This window comes from Corvus hawaiiensis, chromosome 17 (assembly GCF_020740725.1).
Source record: "Corvus hawaiiensis isolate bCorHaw1 chromosome 17, bCorHaw1.pri.cur, whole genome shotgun sequence".
NCBI lineage: Eukaryota > Metazoa > Chordata > Aves > Passeriformes > Corvidae > Corvus > Corvus hawaiiensis.
The window spans coordinates 11,447,855-11,462,274 of NC_063229.1; the positions used below are offsets into that span (position 1 = coordinate 11,447,855).

At 51.1% G+C, this 14,420-nt stretch overlaps 1 protein-coding gene across 1 annotated transcript; it reads left to right on the plus strand.

Annotated features, from left to right (window-relative positions):
* The first annotated feature begins 683 nt into the window (after positions 1-683).
* On the plus strand, positions 684-13,242 carry GATA5 (GATA binding protein 5). The gene is made up of 7 exons (XM_048322219.1): positions 684-770; positions 1,376-1,975; positions 4,043-4,209; positions 9,618-9,743; positions 10,669-10,756; positions 11,251-11,375; positions 12,349-13,242. The coding sequence occupies exons 2-7, from the start codon at positions 1,456-1,458 to the stop codon at positions 12,502-12,504; spliced, it is 1,182 nt and encodes a 393-aa protein (XP_048178176.1). The 5' UTR covers positions 684-770; positions 1,376-1,455; the 3' UTR covers positions 12,505-13,242.
* Positions 13,243-14,420: the final 1,178 nt, after the last annotated feature.

The following is a 14,420-nucleotide window of genomic DNA, read 5'->3' on the forward strand; positions in this document are numbered from 1 at the left end:
AGGATGGGGTTTATGTCAAAACAGAACCGGAGCGCTCGCTCGGAGCAGAAAACCACCAGCTCTCATCCTCGGCTTCCAGATCCCCGCCGGGAAGTTTTCGGTGTGCTCCCCAGCATCTCCCGGCGGCCCCGGGCGGGGGGGCATCGCCTGCAGATGGGGTGTGGGAGCGAACCCCAGAAACTCAGCGGGGCCCGCAAAGGAGAGAGCCACTCCCAGACCTCCCCGGGGGCGGGCGGACACCTCCAGCCTCGCTGCGGGGGCGGCCGGGGGCCCGGGGCGGTGCTGGGCGCTCTGGGGGCCGCATCCTGCCCCCGCTCCGCCCGGCCCCGCCGCCCCGCGCCAGGGGGAGGCTGCGGGCGCGTCCCCCCCGCCGGGAGCGGAGCCGGCGGGACTTGTCCCGTCCCCTCCTGCCGGGAGGCGCCCAATCCCGGCCGGGACCGGGGCTGCCCCGCCGGCCGTCACGTGGGCCGGCCCGCACCGGGCCGCCGTAAAGAGCCAGAGCCGCCGCCGCCGCCGCCACTTCCCCGCCGGGCGCAGCCAGGGACGCACCCACGGGAGACGGGGCGGCGAGAGGGGGGACACCGAGGAAGGGCAGCCCCCTCTCTGCCCGCGGGTCCGGCTCAGTTGTTTTTTCTCCTGCCTCGCCCGTAAATTTTATTATCTATTTTTTTGTATTATTATTTTTATTTTCCTGGGATTTCCCTGGATGGTCTGAGCACAGCTCCATGCCCCCACGGCCATGCCCGGCTCTGCTTCCGGCACGCTGCCATGTGAGTACCTGTGCGGGAGGAGCGGGTCAGGGCGGGATGCTCTTGCGGGGTTCGGCGGCTCGAGCTCTCCGTCCGCACGGAGAGGCCTGCCCGAGGGTTATTGCGCTTTTTAACAGGAAAGCGGCAGCGCTGGTGGCTGGGGGACACCGGGGATGCTCCTGATCCTGGACCGCTGCCCAGATCCGTCGGGACCCCGTTCCCTGCGGGAACCCTAGGGGCCGCAGCCGGCCGCGTCCTCGCCAACAAGGCCCCGAGCTGCGCTCCAGGCCCTGGGTTCTGGAAAAAAAAAAAAAAAAAAAAAAAAAAAGACGGGAAGGGAAATACTATTGGGAAAAAAATTTAATTGTTGGAGTGTTTTTCCGGCCCCTTGGAGGTGCCCAAGCGGGCGGCGGGGCGGGGGAAGGTGCCGGAGGGGTCGCTGCCCGTTCCAAGGAGGTTAATTCTCGCCGTGGCTGAGAGGAAAGCTTAAAAAGAAAACAAAGGAAAAAAACTTACAAATTTCAGCCCCTGCTTGAGGCAGGGAAGAGGCGTTTTCGGCGGGGGAAAGGCCTTCGGGTCGCCGGTGTGTGCGGGTCTCAGCCCGCTGCTCTCGGTTCTCCCTCCAGGTTCCTCTGAGTGAGCCCCTCGGCACCGCCGGGCCGCAGCCGGCCGGGCCCTGAGCAGCCGCCGCCGCCGAGGACGGAACATGTATCAGGGTCTGGCCCTCACCCCGAACCATGGCCAGTCGGCTTATTCCCACGACTCCAGCAACTTCCTCCACTCGTCGGCCGGTTCGCCCGTCTACGTGCCCACCACCCGGGTGCCCTCCGTCCTCCAGACGCTGCCCTACCTGCAAGGCTGCGAGCCGCACCAGAGCCACCTCGGCAACCCCCCGGGCTGGGGGCAGAGCGGCGGCGAGGCCGCGGCTTTCAACGCCGGCAGCCCCCACCCGTCGTCGGGCTTCTCGTACTCGCACAGCCCGCCGGGCAGCAGCCCCTCGGGCCGCGACGGCGCCTACCAGGGGCCCCTGCTGCTGGGCGGCGGGGGCCGGGAGCAGTACGGCAACGCCTTGGTGCGCTCCGTTAACGGGTCCTACTCCAGCCCCTACCCCGCCTACGTGACCCCCGAGATACCGCCTTCCTGGACGGCCGGACACTTTGAGAGCAGCGTGCTGCACAGCCTGCAGACGAGGCAGGCGGCCTTGCCCGGCCGCAGGTCCACTTTCGGTAGGTCGCCACCGCCCTTCAGCGACGTCTCGGGGCGCCGGGTGGGAGCCATCTCCATCCCAATGTCAAACCCCATCTCCACTGCGTATCGGTGGCCCAGCCCCGGGATGAGCTGTCCCGCTGGCATTCCCGACGGGAGAGGAGAGGATGATTTTATCCAGGGATGGGGAGATGGTTCGGGAACGGGGTATGTGCGGCTGACCCTGCACAGAGGTGGGATAAGGGAGGGGGTGCTTGTGTGACAAGAAGGGCAAAGACCACGTTTCAAAGCAGAGCAATTCCCCCGAAGGACAGAGGAGCAGAGGGCGTTCAACCCCTTCCCTCCCCACCCCACCACCACCCCCGCGGTATCTCCTTCCCACAATATCGACTTTGTGCCTGTGCTTCAATACTTACCCTTGTGTTTAAATTAGCGGGGCAGATTTATAGCTCCCTCCCTTTTAAGTAATTTATTGTGGTAAATTAGTTTATATTTGAACAGACTCTCGGTCTCCTCATTCGCCTTCGCCAAAACAGGTCCGTAGCTGCATTGCTCTGCGGCCTTTGGGGAGACACCGAAAGGCGCTCAGGCGTTGAACAATAAACTTCAATTCCTTTGCATCCACACCGAGAGTACCTTTAAACCAAGCTCTGAGCAAATAAAGTTTTGGGCTTGATTTAACAGGACTCTTCGTGCGCGGGGTTTATAACCCCGGGGGCACTCCACCAGCCTCCTCCGGTTGTGGTTTGCAAAGTCCTTTAAAAGCCACTTCAAGATCTCAGCCGCGTTATCATCTTTACTGCGGTGGACCGAATTATCTTATCTTCACCCCAAGAACAAAGTTAAAGCAGAGAAACAGACCCCTCCCCACCAAGCTGCCTCCCCGGCTCGGCTTTTCCTCCCACGCCGGCGATGCTGGGCAGCGGTTTCTTTCCAGGATTTTCTCTGTGAAAATCTGATGTGTTGTGCGGGAAAGAATCGTCCTGCTGAGGGAGGTGATGCCTCAGAGATCTTTTCTGCACTGTGGATTCGGTGCTTTAAGATCCAGGATAGCGGCTGCCGTCCTCTCTGCCGTTTATTTTTGCTCTTGGATAGTGTAAACTCTCTCAAGTAGTCTAAACTATTCTTTCTTTCTTTTCTTTTTTTTTTTTTTTAATTTAATGAGTTACTGCAATTTTTTTTTACCTTTTCCCTTTACACTTTATTTCTATTTTCCATTTTCCTCCTTTTAAAGTTTCTCTCTTTCTCCTTTTTCTTTCCGTTACATCATTATTAATCTGATCGAAGATTGCATTATTTTTAAAAAATAATAATAAAAGCTATTTTTCCTCGTAAGAAAAGAACGGGAAGAATAAATTATTTTTTAAAAGAGGGGGAAAAAAGCGGTAGGAGGAAAAAGACCGACTCGCGATTGAGAGGTGCCCCCGTTTCGCTCCGGGCTGCCCGTTTGCCGCTGAGCCGTGCTCGGGGCAGAGATGGACCGCGGACGGTGCTCCGCGGCTCCTTCTCGGGAATTTCTTTTTTCCCGGGGACAGAAAAAGTGAGGAAGAGCCTCTCCAGCAGGAACTGGGGGCGCGGGAGGCCGGTGATGCTCTCCTGCGGAGCCCGGGAGCCCCGCGGGTGCCAGCCCGGCATCGCTCGGCGGGCAGCTCTGAGCCTTCCCTGGCCGGGCCGTCGCCCCCGGCCAGCGCCTGGGTGTGTTTCATTATGGAAATCAGGAAAATCGCCCCATTTTGTCCCCTCACCCATTTATTTTTGCACCCCGGAGTGCATCATCGCACTCTCCCGCTGATGACCCTGCGCCTCCTCATCCCAGGGAGACCCCAGCCGCATTCAGCCCTTTGGCGTCTTTCGGGGAAGGGATGGGGGAATAGGCGGTCTTTGAACAAAATATTAAAAGATTAAGATGTGGAGGGAATAAAGGGGTTTGGTTCACACTTCTGGGGTGGAGGTAAACCCCCTCCGGCCAGGGATTTCCCCTAGTATTGGGCACAGAGGATTGGAGACCCTCTCCCGCAGGGTCCCCGGGGACATCCCCGTGCGCCGGGGATGGCTCCTGACCCTCACGCCGCGGGTGTTTCTTCCAGAGTACCTGGAGGAGTTCCCCGGGGACGGCCGGGAATGCGTGAACTGCGGAGCCATGTCCACACCGCTCTGGAGGAAGGACGGCACCGGGCACTACCTGTGCAACGCCTGCGGGCTCTACCACAAAATGAACGGCATCAACCGGCCGCTCAAGCCGCAGAAGAGGCTGGTAAGAGGGGGAAACCCGGCCGGGATCCCCTGCTCCACCCGGGGCTGGCTGGAGGGCAGGGGACGGGGGACTGTAGCAGTGCCTGTGCTGTTGGGATCTCTGTACTTGTGTTAGGTCTGTTTGACCCCCTGTCCTCCCACAGATTAAGTGCCAGGACACCCTTGTTGCGGTGCAGAACCGGCTGCGGACAGGGGGAATGGGATGAAGCCAGAGGGTTTTCTGCCCTGGCACGAGTGGTGGGCAGTGGAGACAGAGCCGCAGGGACTCGAGGGGTCTCAGGGCTGCACAGAGGGTCTGCACCAGAGCCGAGCAGGGACAATCAGTCCTGCCTGTGGCTGGCACTCTGCGGGCTTCCCCTGGCTCTATTCCTGCAGTGGGTGCATTGCTTTGTATTCTATTATTATTATTATTTTTACTATTATTATTATTATTATTTCCTAGTTCTCCATGCAGACACACAGGGTCTAGGCAAGGCAGTTGAACAGGAGGCAGGGCTGGTCCTGAGCTGGCCCAGCAGATTTGTGGCTGCTCACAATGGGAGCAGGATGGGGCCCTGCTCCATGTTGCCTTCACCCTCCTGCCTAAGGGGAAAACTTGGGGTTTGGCAGTTCCCAGTTTCCCTGCTGGTTAAAGCAATAATTCCCTCTGTCAGTGTAATATTTGGCTTCCTCCAATTGGGATCCCATGGTGAGAGAGGAAAGGCGCGTCCTTTTTTTTTTTTTTTTTTTTTTTTTTTGTGGAGTTGCTTTGGGATGTTTAAATTTGGTGGTAACAGTTTTGGTTTTAGAGCTTGTCATCAGACGCCGTCATTACAAACAGGATGTTTGTTGGAGCCGTGCTGGGGAACAGCTGGGAGCTCCTTGGGCTTTCACTCGGGGTGTATTCCTGTAGTTATTTCTTTTTATTGCAAAACAAATTATTAGCAATAACCCAACAGTGACAATTTTCTGTGTAAGAAAATCAGTAAGGAGAAAAGAAAAGGTTGCAATGGAGCAAGATGTTTCATTCTGATTCCAACCCTCGGAAATGCAGCTCTGGATCTGCAAAATGAAATGAGTAGTAGATCCATGGGAAATCCCCCTGTTCTGTTCATCACATTAAAATCAAGGCATTTGTGTGAAACATTTAGCATTATCCAACAGGATTTGCCTGTCTCTCCAAAATCCTTCTGTCTCCTTAAATGTGATGACATTAAATCTGCACCCCCGGTCGCTGCTGTGCCGCAAATCTCAGAGTTACGCTGCTGATTTCTTCAGAGAAAACACGATCCGTGCACAGAGGGAGGTGCAAACCAGTTCAAATCCAACTCTGCATTTCAGACTGGCATCCAAATATGTCACTGGATGATTTTCTAGGGGATTTTTGAGCATCTTTTCCCTGGGAACTGGAGACATCTCGCTGCTGTTCCATATTTTATTTCAGCACGTGGGAAGGGAGACAGCCGTGCGTTGCCTGCACCCTGCCTGAGCCTCATCGGTAGCACCCGTCAGTCATTTTTCAACAAACATTTCACCAAAGTTTTCTGATGGAAAACGCTTGTTTGTAGAATTAGACCGTTTCCCAGAGATGAGCAAATATAGTTGGGAATTATCAAAATACTTCCAACCTTTTTTATTATTTTGGCAATAAATACAATAATGATAAATCTCAAATGAAAGAGCTGATTCTTGTCCAGAGGAAACTTTTTGCTAGGGTTGAAATATTTGAGGGGATTTTGATTTATGGATTAGAGAAGGGGCTGCAATTTTGACTTTCCATCCTGACTTAGGAATTAAACATTTTGAAACCTTGGGTTTTCCCAAGGCTGTGAAATGTCTTGTTGCAACAAGTTGTGCCCTATTGGAAGAAGAGAGATCTACTGATGATGGGCAAGAGGGTGCCAGCTCTGGGAGCCGAGCAGTGAATGCAGTGACTCCATGGCTGCAGGAACAGTGAAATCAGCTTTCCCAGTGCAGTGAAATACAGACACAGGAAAGAAAAAATGGTTGCTTTTGTCCTTTACGTTACGACCTTTGTTCTGTACGTAGACACCGCGCTGGGAGTTATTCTGACTTCTGTTTTCACAAAGCAAAGTCCCCCAGAAGAGAACACAGCATGGCCCAGATAACACTGCAGGAATGATGTCCTGCAGCTCAGCCTGCTCGTGCATAGGAGAGGGAGAGCAGCAGTAGTGTAGTTTCCACTTCATTTTTTGTTTCCTTTTTTTCGAGATAAGGGCAACATCCTCTACACAGCAGGGACAGCCATTCTGCTCCAGCCTGTGTCGGGATTCAAAGCGCTGTGGCTTTCAGCAGAAAGGGTTTTTGTTAGAGGAGGATGGAGGCAGCACTTTATTTTAGGCAGCACCTTTTCTAGCCAAAGTTTCTCGGTGTGTTTCACAAGATGGTATCTTAGACCTAGTGTGAAAAGCCAAATCACTTTTGGAACCAGGAGCAGCTGGTGGAGTTTCATGGCTCGTGCTATTTCCTGTGTTAAGAGGGGATCTGCCCTGCATGTTGCAGTACAGGAGGGGCAGATGCAGCAGAATCCTGAGCTGAAGGACTACTCTGAATTTTTCCAGCTTGGCTCAGAGGACATTTTTTCCACCTCGGCCCAGGAGGAATTTTTTCAGCCTGTCCCTTTTTACAGTTTGCAGCGCGCAGTGGGTTTGGTGACACTTTTGGGGAAGGTGGGGATGGGATTGATCACAGCCTTTGGACAATCCAATCGGACCCTAGAACCACCCAGTCCTCACAGCATGTGCCTTGGTTCTCTTCTGCCTCTCAGTTCTTGCTGCTCCCTCATCCTCCAAGGGGCAGGTTTGCCCAGAGCTGTAGTGACAAAGGCAAATCTCAGAGGATGCTGCTGCCTTTGGCTCTGAGCCTCGCATCTCCCCACTTTCAGGAGCTGAGCTCAGATATCTCAGCACGCTTTGCTACAACTTCTTTCCTGTAAACCACAAGTTCCCTCGAATCTGCTGGATGTGGGGGCAGAGAAGCATTGATTAAATCTGCGGGTTCCGTGCCTTTTTTTTCCCCTGTGAAACTCGGTGATTTCTTTTCCACCTTTGAAAAGGAGGTGAAGCAAAGTCCCTGACAGCTTGGTCTCCCTCAGAAGGACCTGCCCTGCTGGCTTTGAAGTTTTTGAGCTCTCCAAGCAGCTCTCACACACAGTTAATTCAATAGGCACCAACTCACCATTCCTTGAGCTTATCAGCAGCACTTCGCTGTCAAGCCAGGTCTGTGAAGAGTTTTTGTTTGAGTGTATGGTGCATTTGTATAAATAAACACTGAGCACAATGTTGAAGTCAACAACTTCCTAGACAAGGTCAGAATGGTACAAAGGCAGTGGGGTGGAGGCAGGCAGAAATGCATTTTCTTTCAAGAGAATTGCTGGGAAACCAGCAATAATGTATTGTACCCACGTCCTTCAGTGAGCAGTGGTAGCCTTGACTGTCTCTTGCTTGCTAAGATGGCAGGTTGTGGTGCAAGAGCAGGTTCTCATGGGGTTCCTGCGGTTTAAGTTGTAGTATTGGTTGTGGAGGATGGTTTCTTCTCTCCTTGGCTGTGCGAGGAGGAGCCAGCCTGCAGAGTGACATTCAGGATGCGTTGAAGGCATGTGTCACTGTCCCATCAGGAAGCCCAGGAGCAGGTTGTGATGCAGTGCTGGCAGGGTGGGCAGACCTCTGGCAGGGCTGGCATTGCCCTTGGGCCACCAGAGCCACAGGTCTCATTGTCGTCTCATCTGCAAGCTGTGGACACAACATCCTGTGAAACAGGGAGAGTGTGTCCCTCCCTCACAGGGACCTGTGGTGGCCCAGAAAATTTGAGACTTTTGAAAGGGCTTTGTGTTGGCCTTTCCCCATCGGCAGGCGAGGACAAATTGCAGCAGTTGTCCCAGGGCTGAGTGCCTCCAGATTCCCCTCTGTGTCCAGCAGGAGCTGGACCTCAGAATCCTTGCATCCATCAGGTGCTCAGCACCTGCCTCTGCTCCCATCAGAGCCGAGGTCCCTCCTGGTTGCAGGGATGAGCAGCACAGCCCTGGCAGCTGAAAGGCTCTCAGGGCACTCTGTAGCTGCCCCAGGATCTTGCTGTGACACCAGGTCCCTTATTAGGTACGAAGATTGTTGTCTCATCCTCTGTGCCAGGCTTGTCAGCTCACACCTTGGTGTATTATTATTTTTGCCCGGTTATTTCTTGCAAGCTGAATAATTCCCAAAGTGATGCCATTATTTGCAAATAGTTGCTGAGACCTCTTTGCTGAGCAACGAGTGAATCAAACCTAGGGCATGTCACTTGTGCCTCTTGAAATTCAAAGCTGATCTTTATTTGACTGCTAACCTTGTAAAAACATTTCATTTTTATTTCTACTCTTCCCACCTCATTCGTTATATTGCTCAGTCAGGATATCAAGCAATAATGGAAAAATAAACAAACAGGGAGTTTTTTATTGCCTCCATCACCTTTTGTCTGCCTTTGAGTGGATTCAAAGTGATTTTTCTGAGAGCTGAAGAACTTATTTAGACACCTGAATGTGGAGAGGCTGAGATATTACTTATGCCACAGGTATCTTACACTTAGTGAGGTCTTTTATTAAAATAGTTTCAATACCTGGTGTTAAGAGACTCTCAAACGAAATGCTTATTGAGCTGACAAGTCTGTATAAAAAGAGATGGGAATTTTCCAGCGGCTTGGAGGGAAGTTGTCAGAAATTAGTTTGCTGCTTCTGCCAGAATGTTTCCTTCTCCATTTGGAATTACTAATGTTTCAGAGCCAGCAACCACTGCACTCACAAAATATGTCATTAATTAATGTCTGCAGGGTGTTTCTAGAGCCCGTAAGAGAACAGGTTATCTGTGAGACTTGACGAATAACCTCCCTTGTCTCACCATGGACCAGTTCAGTTTGGTTCTGCTCAGTTCAGCCAACTGATTCCAGTTGTCTTAACACAGAGATTAATTGGGATGTTTCTAACTTTAGTGGTAGTTCTGAGTGCAAGAAAACAGAAGAGTTCACTCAAAGCATGAATTTTCTTCATGCATTTAAAGCCCAGCTGGCATTTTCAATCTCTTTCTCCACCTGAGTGGATCTTTTGGAGGGAGGTTCTCTGTGCTCTGAGTCCTGATCACTTCCAGCAGATTTGTTGGAAGTTTGTGAAACTAGTTGCAAGGATATTTTCCAGGTTTATCAATCTAACAAAAAAACAACCCAAACCAAAACAACAACAACAAACCCCAAACCAAACAAACACTTGCAAATTAGAGTGATCTCATTTGAATGCAATTTCTTTGATCTGAATTTGGCTCTCGCTTGTGTTTCACATTTCCCGGGAATATGGTGTACTTGGAGATGTCATTTTTATATGAAAGGAAACTTCCCAGTCCATCACTCCTGTGTGTGCACTCATGTGTTTGTTTGCTTGTTTTGAAGTCTTCATCAAGACGTGCTGGCCTTTGTTGCACTAACTGCCACACCACCAACACCACCCTGTGGAGAAGGAACGCCGAGGGAGAGCCCGTCTGCAACGCCTGCGGCTTGTACATGAAACTCCATGGGGTGAGGAGCACATCCACACCGGGAGGGACCCTCTGGGGTTTGGGATCACTGCCCAGCAGCTCTAGGAGATCAGCTCTGGAAGGACCAGCCTCTGGACTGGACCCAGAAGAGCTGTACCTTGAACAATTAAAAGTTCAGTCTACTGGGGTGCTCCAGGGTGAGGCTGAGGGAGTACTGGAATGCTCTCAGCTTGCCCAGAGATGTGGATGCTTCATCCCTGGAAGCATCCAAGACCAGGCTGGATGCATCTTGGAGAAATCTGGGATAGTGGAACTTGTCCCTGCCCATGGCAGAGGAGCTGGAACTACACGATCTTTAAGATTCCTTCCAACTCAAACCATCCTAAGATTCCATGAAAAGAAGCTTACCAGGCTCCAGCACCTGGAGACTGAAGCTCCCAAACCCAAACTGAGATAAGGAACGTATTTCTTCTCTGTGTGCTAATTAAGAATGTGTGAAGGAGGCTGCAGAGCCCACATGGAGGCTGATAACATTTACCCACAGAGGATGGGATCTGTTGGTGACACATCCTTCAGCCAAAGAGGAAACTCCATCCCTCCATCAGGCTTCTTCAAACTTCTGCCATAAAGGCTGAAGCCTCTTTACCCCATGCCCATTCCCTCTGAGCCCTGTAGGCTCTCAGTCTGTCAGTGTAATTTAACAGGGCCCTGTCATAAAGGTCACTAATAAATCAGGAAAAAAAAATAGGAAATAAAGGAAAAAACAAAATTTGTGGGAAAGCCTTAGCTGTTAGCCTTATACATCTTCCAGCCAAGGCCTGATGCAGAGAAAAATAGCTCTTAGTGAAGGACAAGGACTTTAGGTGCTTTGCATGAGCTACAGCACAGAAATAGGAGAGCAACACATGCGGGAAGGAGCTGAATAAAATACAATATTAATGATTCCAAACTTTATGAATGTCAAGGTACCACGACCTCTGGCCATGAAAAAGGAAAGCATCCAGACGAGGAAAAGGAAGCCTAAAAACATTACCAAAGGCAAAGCCTCAACAGGTACAGTGCTGCTATGATCCATCCTGGGGCCTTGGAGCACAGTTCACTTCAACATGTCTTCTGAAGGAAATTATGATAATTAAAAATAATGGGATTTTTTTCCCTGATGATTGCTTTAGATCTAGGGCCTGTATTTATGCATAGACCTCGTTTGATAGGAGGATGCTTGGTAGGAAATCTCAGCGCTGTCACGTTGTTGTGAGATTCCTCTGGGCTGTGGGCACCTGGCTCCAGTGCAGCAGTGCTCATCTTCAAGCAGATTTGGGATAAATTAAATAAAGGGAAAAAAAACACTGCCAGATTTTGAAAGGGTTCCCTCCTCCTCCATCAGATTCTTGACAGAGAAATACAAAACCTTTTCTGACAGAGATATAGTAGAAAGAGAACAGTAGAATCATGCTGTGAGATGTCATGGTTGCCATTAAAATAGAAATTTCTTTAAGAGCAGGTTTGCACCCACATTGCTTCACTGCCCTCTACCAATTGTCTTCCAGGATCCACGACTTCGGCCACTAATTCCCCTTCTTCCATTACCAACTCAGACAGCACGGTCACTTTAAAGTCAGAGCCCAGCACAACCTCACAGTACCCCGGACAAACCATCGTGTCGGTGTCCCAGGTAAGGAGCAGGGCCCAGAGCCATCGCCTGCTGGCGTGGATGATCCACACGCCTCCACGGCCGCTGCTCTGGGGGACCTTGATGAGGTTAAGCAATTAATTCATTGTGCTGTGGCCACCAGCCTGATGGACTCCCTCAGGCTGAGAAAAGCAGGGAGCATGAGCCAAGACGCTGTGGATGAGAAAGGTCTCCAGCTTGTTGGCTTTCCATTGGATTTTTCATCCTGCAGTGGGGAACTAGGTTGTCCAAGCTCTGCTGCGGCTTCAGTGCAGAGCTGAGTTTAATTCCCATCTCCTGCCATGAAGGCACAACACTGTTGAGTTGATGAGATCAGCCCAGGGTGGAATCCTCTGTAGCTCCCAAGAAAAGGCTTCCTGGGCATGTGTTATCAGCACATTATAGCCCTGAGGTGCTCAGTGACCACAGAGCTGTGATGCTGTCAGAGGCCCGACTTTTATGCCAAGTTTTTCTTAGGGGCTGGTTGCTATTTCATCTTGGTACAGGAAAAAAAGGCTCTAAATCAACTCACACATCAAAATTTTGTAGCCCAACATTGTCTTTATGCTGAGTCTAAGCCCTCCCTGAGCTGGTCATGTGTGTGTGAAGGGGAAGATCTTCCCCAGCACCATATGGGGTAGAGAATCTTGTTTGAAACCAAGAAATGTGGTTTGTGCTGTGCTCTGAAAAAATATACACACACCTAAAGGTCTCCAAACTGGATATATTTAATCAATGAATAAATGCAGATGGGCCCTGGGATGCCTCCTCTTTGCCAGGTCATTGTGGTTGCACTGAGGGTGCAGCACCCTTCCCGCCCAGCTCCGGACTGCTCTGAAGGGAACTGTAGCATCAGGGATAACCCACTCTGGTCACAATCTATCCTAGTGCTACCTCTGCATTATGACAAGGGGCCAGTGGTTAATGACAGTGGTTAAGGCTTTCTAACGTCCCTCTGCTTCCCTCCCTGGGGCAGGCACAGAGCCAGTCGGACGAGGCACTGGCTAGCGGCCACGGCGAGTTCAAATTCGAGCCCGAGGACTATACCTTCTCCCCCAGCAGCATGGCCCCGCAGCCTGGGCTGAGCGTGCCCCTCCGGCAGGACTCCTGGTGTGCCCTGGCACTCGCCTAGGAACCCCCAGCCTCCAGCAGAAAGCCTCGGGACCAATGTTTTCGGCTGTCCGAGGGGCAGGAGGACGAGCTGCCCCGGCGCCCTGGGATGCAGGGGTCGAGCCACAGCCACAGGACAGGTTTCTCTTGGAGGATGCCCATGGAAAACGCCAGCTGGATGGGGCTGGGATGACCCCACTGTGGCACCAGGTCCCCAAAATCTCATCCTTCCCCAGAGCAGCCCAGGGCTGCCTCCCCAAGGCCGGAACCTCGGGGCTGCCTCCGTTTTCCCGGGGAAAGCCTTCCTCCTCTGAGACGAAACCAGCAAATAAATGCATCCCAGAATCTATGTTTATTCACAGTGATTTCTCCCTCCTATGACTCCACTGTGTGCAATTTATTCCACTTTCCAATAAAAGACTGTAATAACATGGCACCAAATAACTTAATTTTATTAAAATGTAAGCTACATGGCCTGCCTTATGTTTTATTGGCCACAACAGGAAGAAAAGAGAAAAAAAAAAAAAAGCAATGGTTGTTTTAAACATTTACTGTTTTATATTAAAAACAATCATCTCTATAGAGTGTTAGCTTCTGAAGTGTTTTGCATATCAACACTGAGCTGATGAGTCATACATGAAATAAACACACTGCTCTTCCCTTTCCAGCTCCAAACAAAGAGGTTTTTAGTATTATTTTAGGCAAACAACATGACAAAAATGGTCAAAGCCTCCCAATAATAAAAGAATACTAAAATGCTGGTTTTTTCTTTTGTATTTCCTGATTGGTTTTGATGTTGCCAAGTCTGAGCATTAGAAAATCAGAAGTTAGTCCTCCAAAACTTAAAAGAAAGGCTTGAGGGACTGAAAAATAAGGGGTGTATTAGAGGTGTAATTGTTTGCATCCAGTTTTGGGGTTGTTTTGAGCGGAGGATTTCCAGCTTTCAGCCATGCAGAGCAGATTGCTTTTTAATTATTTTAATGAAGGCCAAGTAGAAAACAATTTCTTGGAGCTGAGCTGTAGCAGATCTTCAGTGATGCAAAACCCACACCACACTTCCAAAAGCTGGCAACAGTGTGTTTCTGCAGCATCTCAGATATGGGAAATGGGGAGATATGCCCTGTAAGGGGATCCTGAAAGTCCCAAGGAACCTGGGGATGAGGAATAGACCATATTGAAGAGGAGAGAAGAGTGGGAAATGAAGGGGGAGCAAGGTCATGAAGTTACTTATGGCCTACTTTATTTGTTATTTCTAAACAAAATCCCCAGCCTCTCTGTACAGCTATTTATGGCCAGGAAACTGTCAAGTAATAGTTCCTTAATATAGAAGTTGACCTGTCCGGGGCTTCCTGGAGCAACTCTTCCTCTTGTCAGAAGAGATGGATCACTTGATTTTTATTATAAACAACAGGCTAAAGAGGATCAGGGAGAGTGAATCTGACATCAAGTCACAGCTCAGCTGAGATGGAGGATGATACTTTCCACCATGCAACCCTCGCTGGAGGAAAGGAGATGCTCCAGGCACTGGGGAGCACTGGTCCCCTGCAGGGGCTGCTCTGTGCAGGCATGGTGGGGGTTCAAACCACCCTTTTATCAAAGCCCATGGGTGAAAACTGTCTTTGGAGGAGTATTTCGTGTGCCTCCAGAGCTTCCCTAGCAGCCTGCATGATGCCAAGCTCCAGTGCCAGGGCAAAGGCTGTCATGGAAAGGCATCCCTCCAGTGCCAGGCCAGCACTGGCCCACCGGGTTTGCAGGGCCAGGCTCTGACCATGGATCCACATCTCTACTGTTTGTTTTTCCACTCTCTGGCCAGCCAACATCCGCAGCAGAGCCAGGCACAGCCAGGCAGCAGATAAGCCAGCAGCACAAGGCTGGAGGGTAACACCATTCCCAAATCCAGCCCAAACTGTTAGTCTGGAGTCAAGGAAATGGGTGATG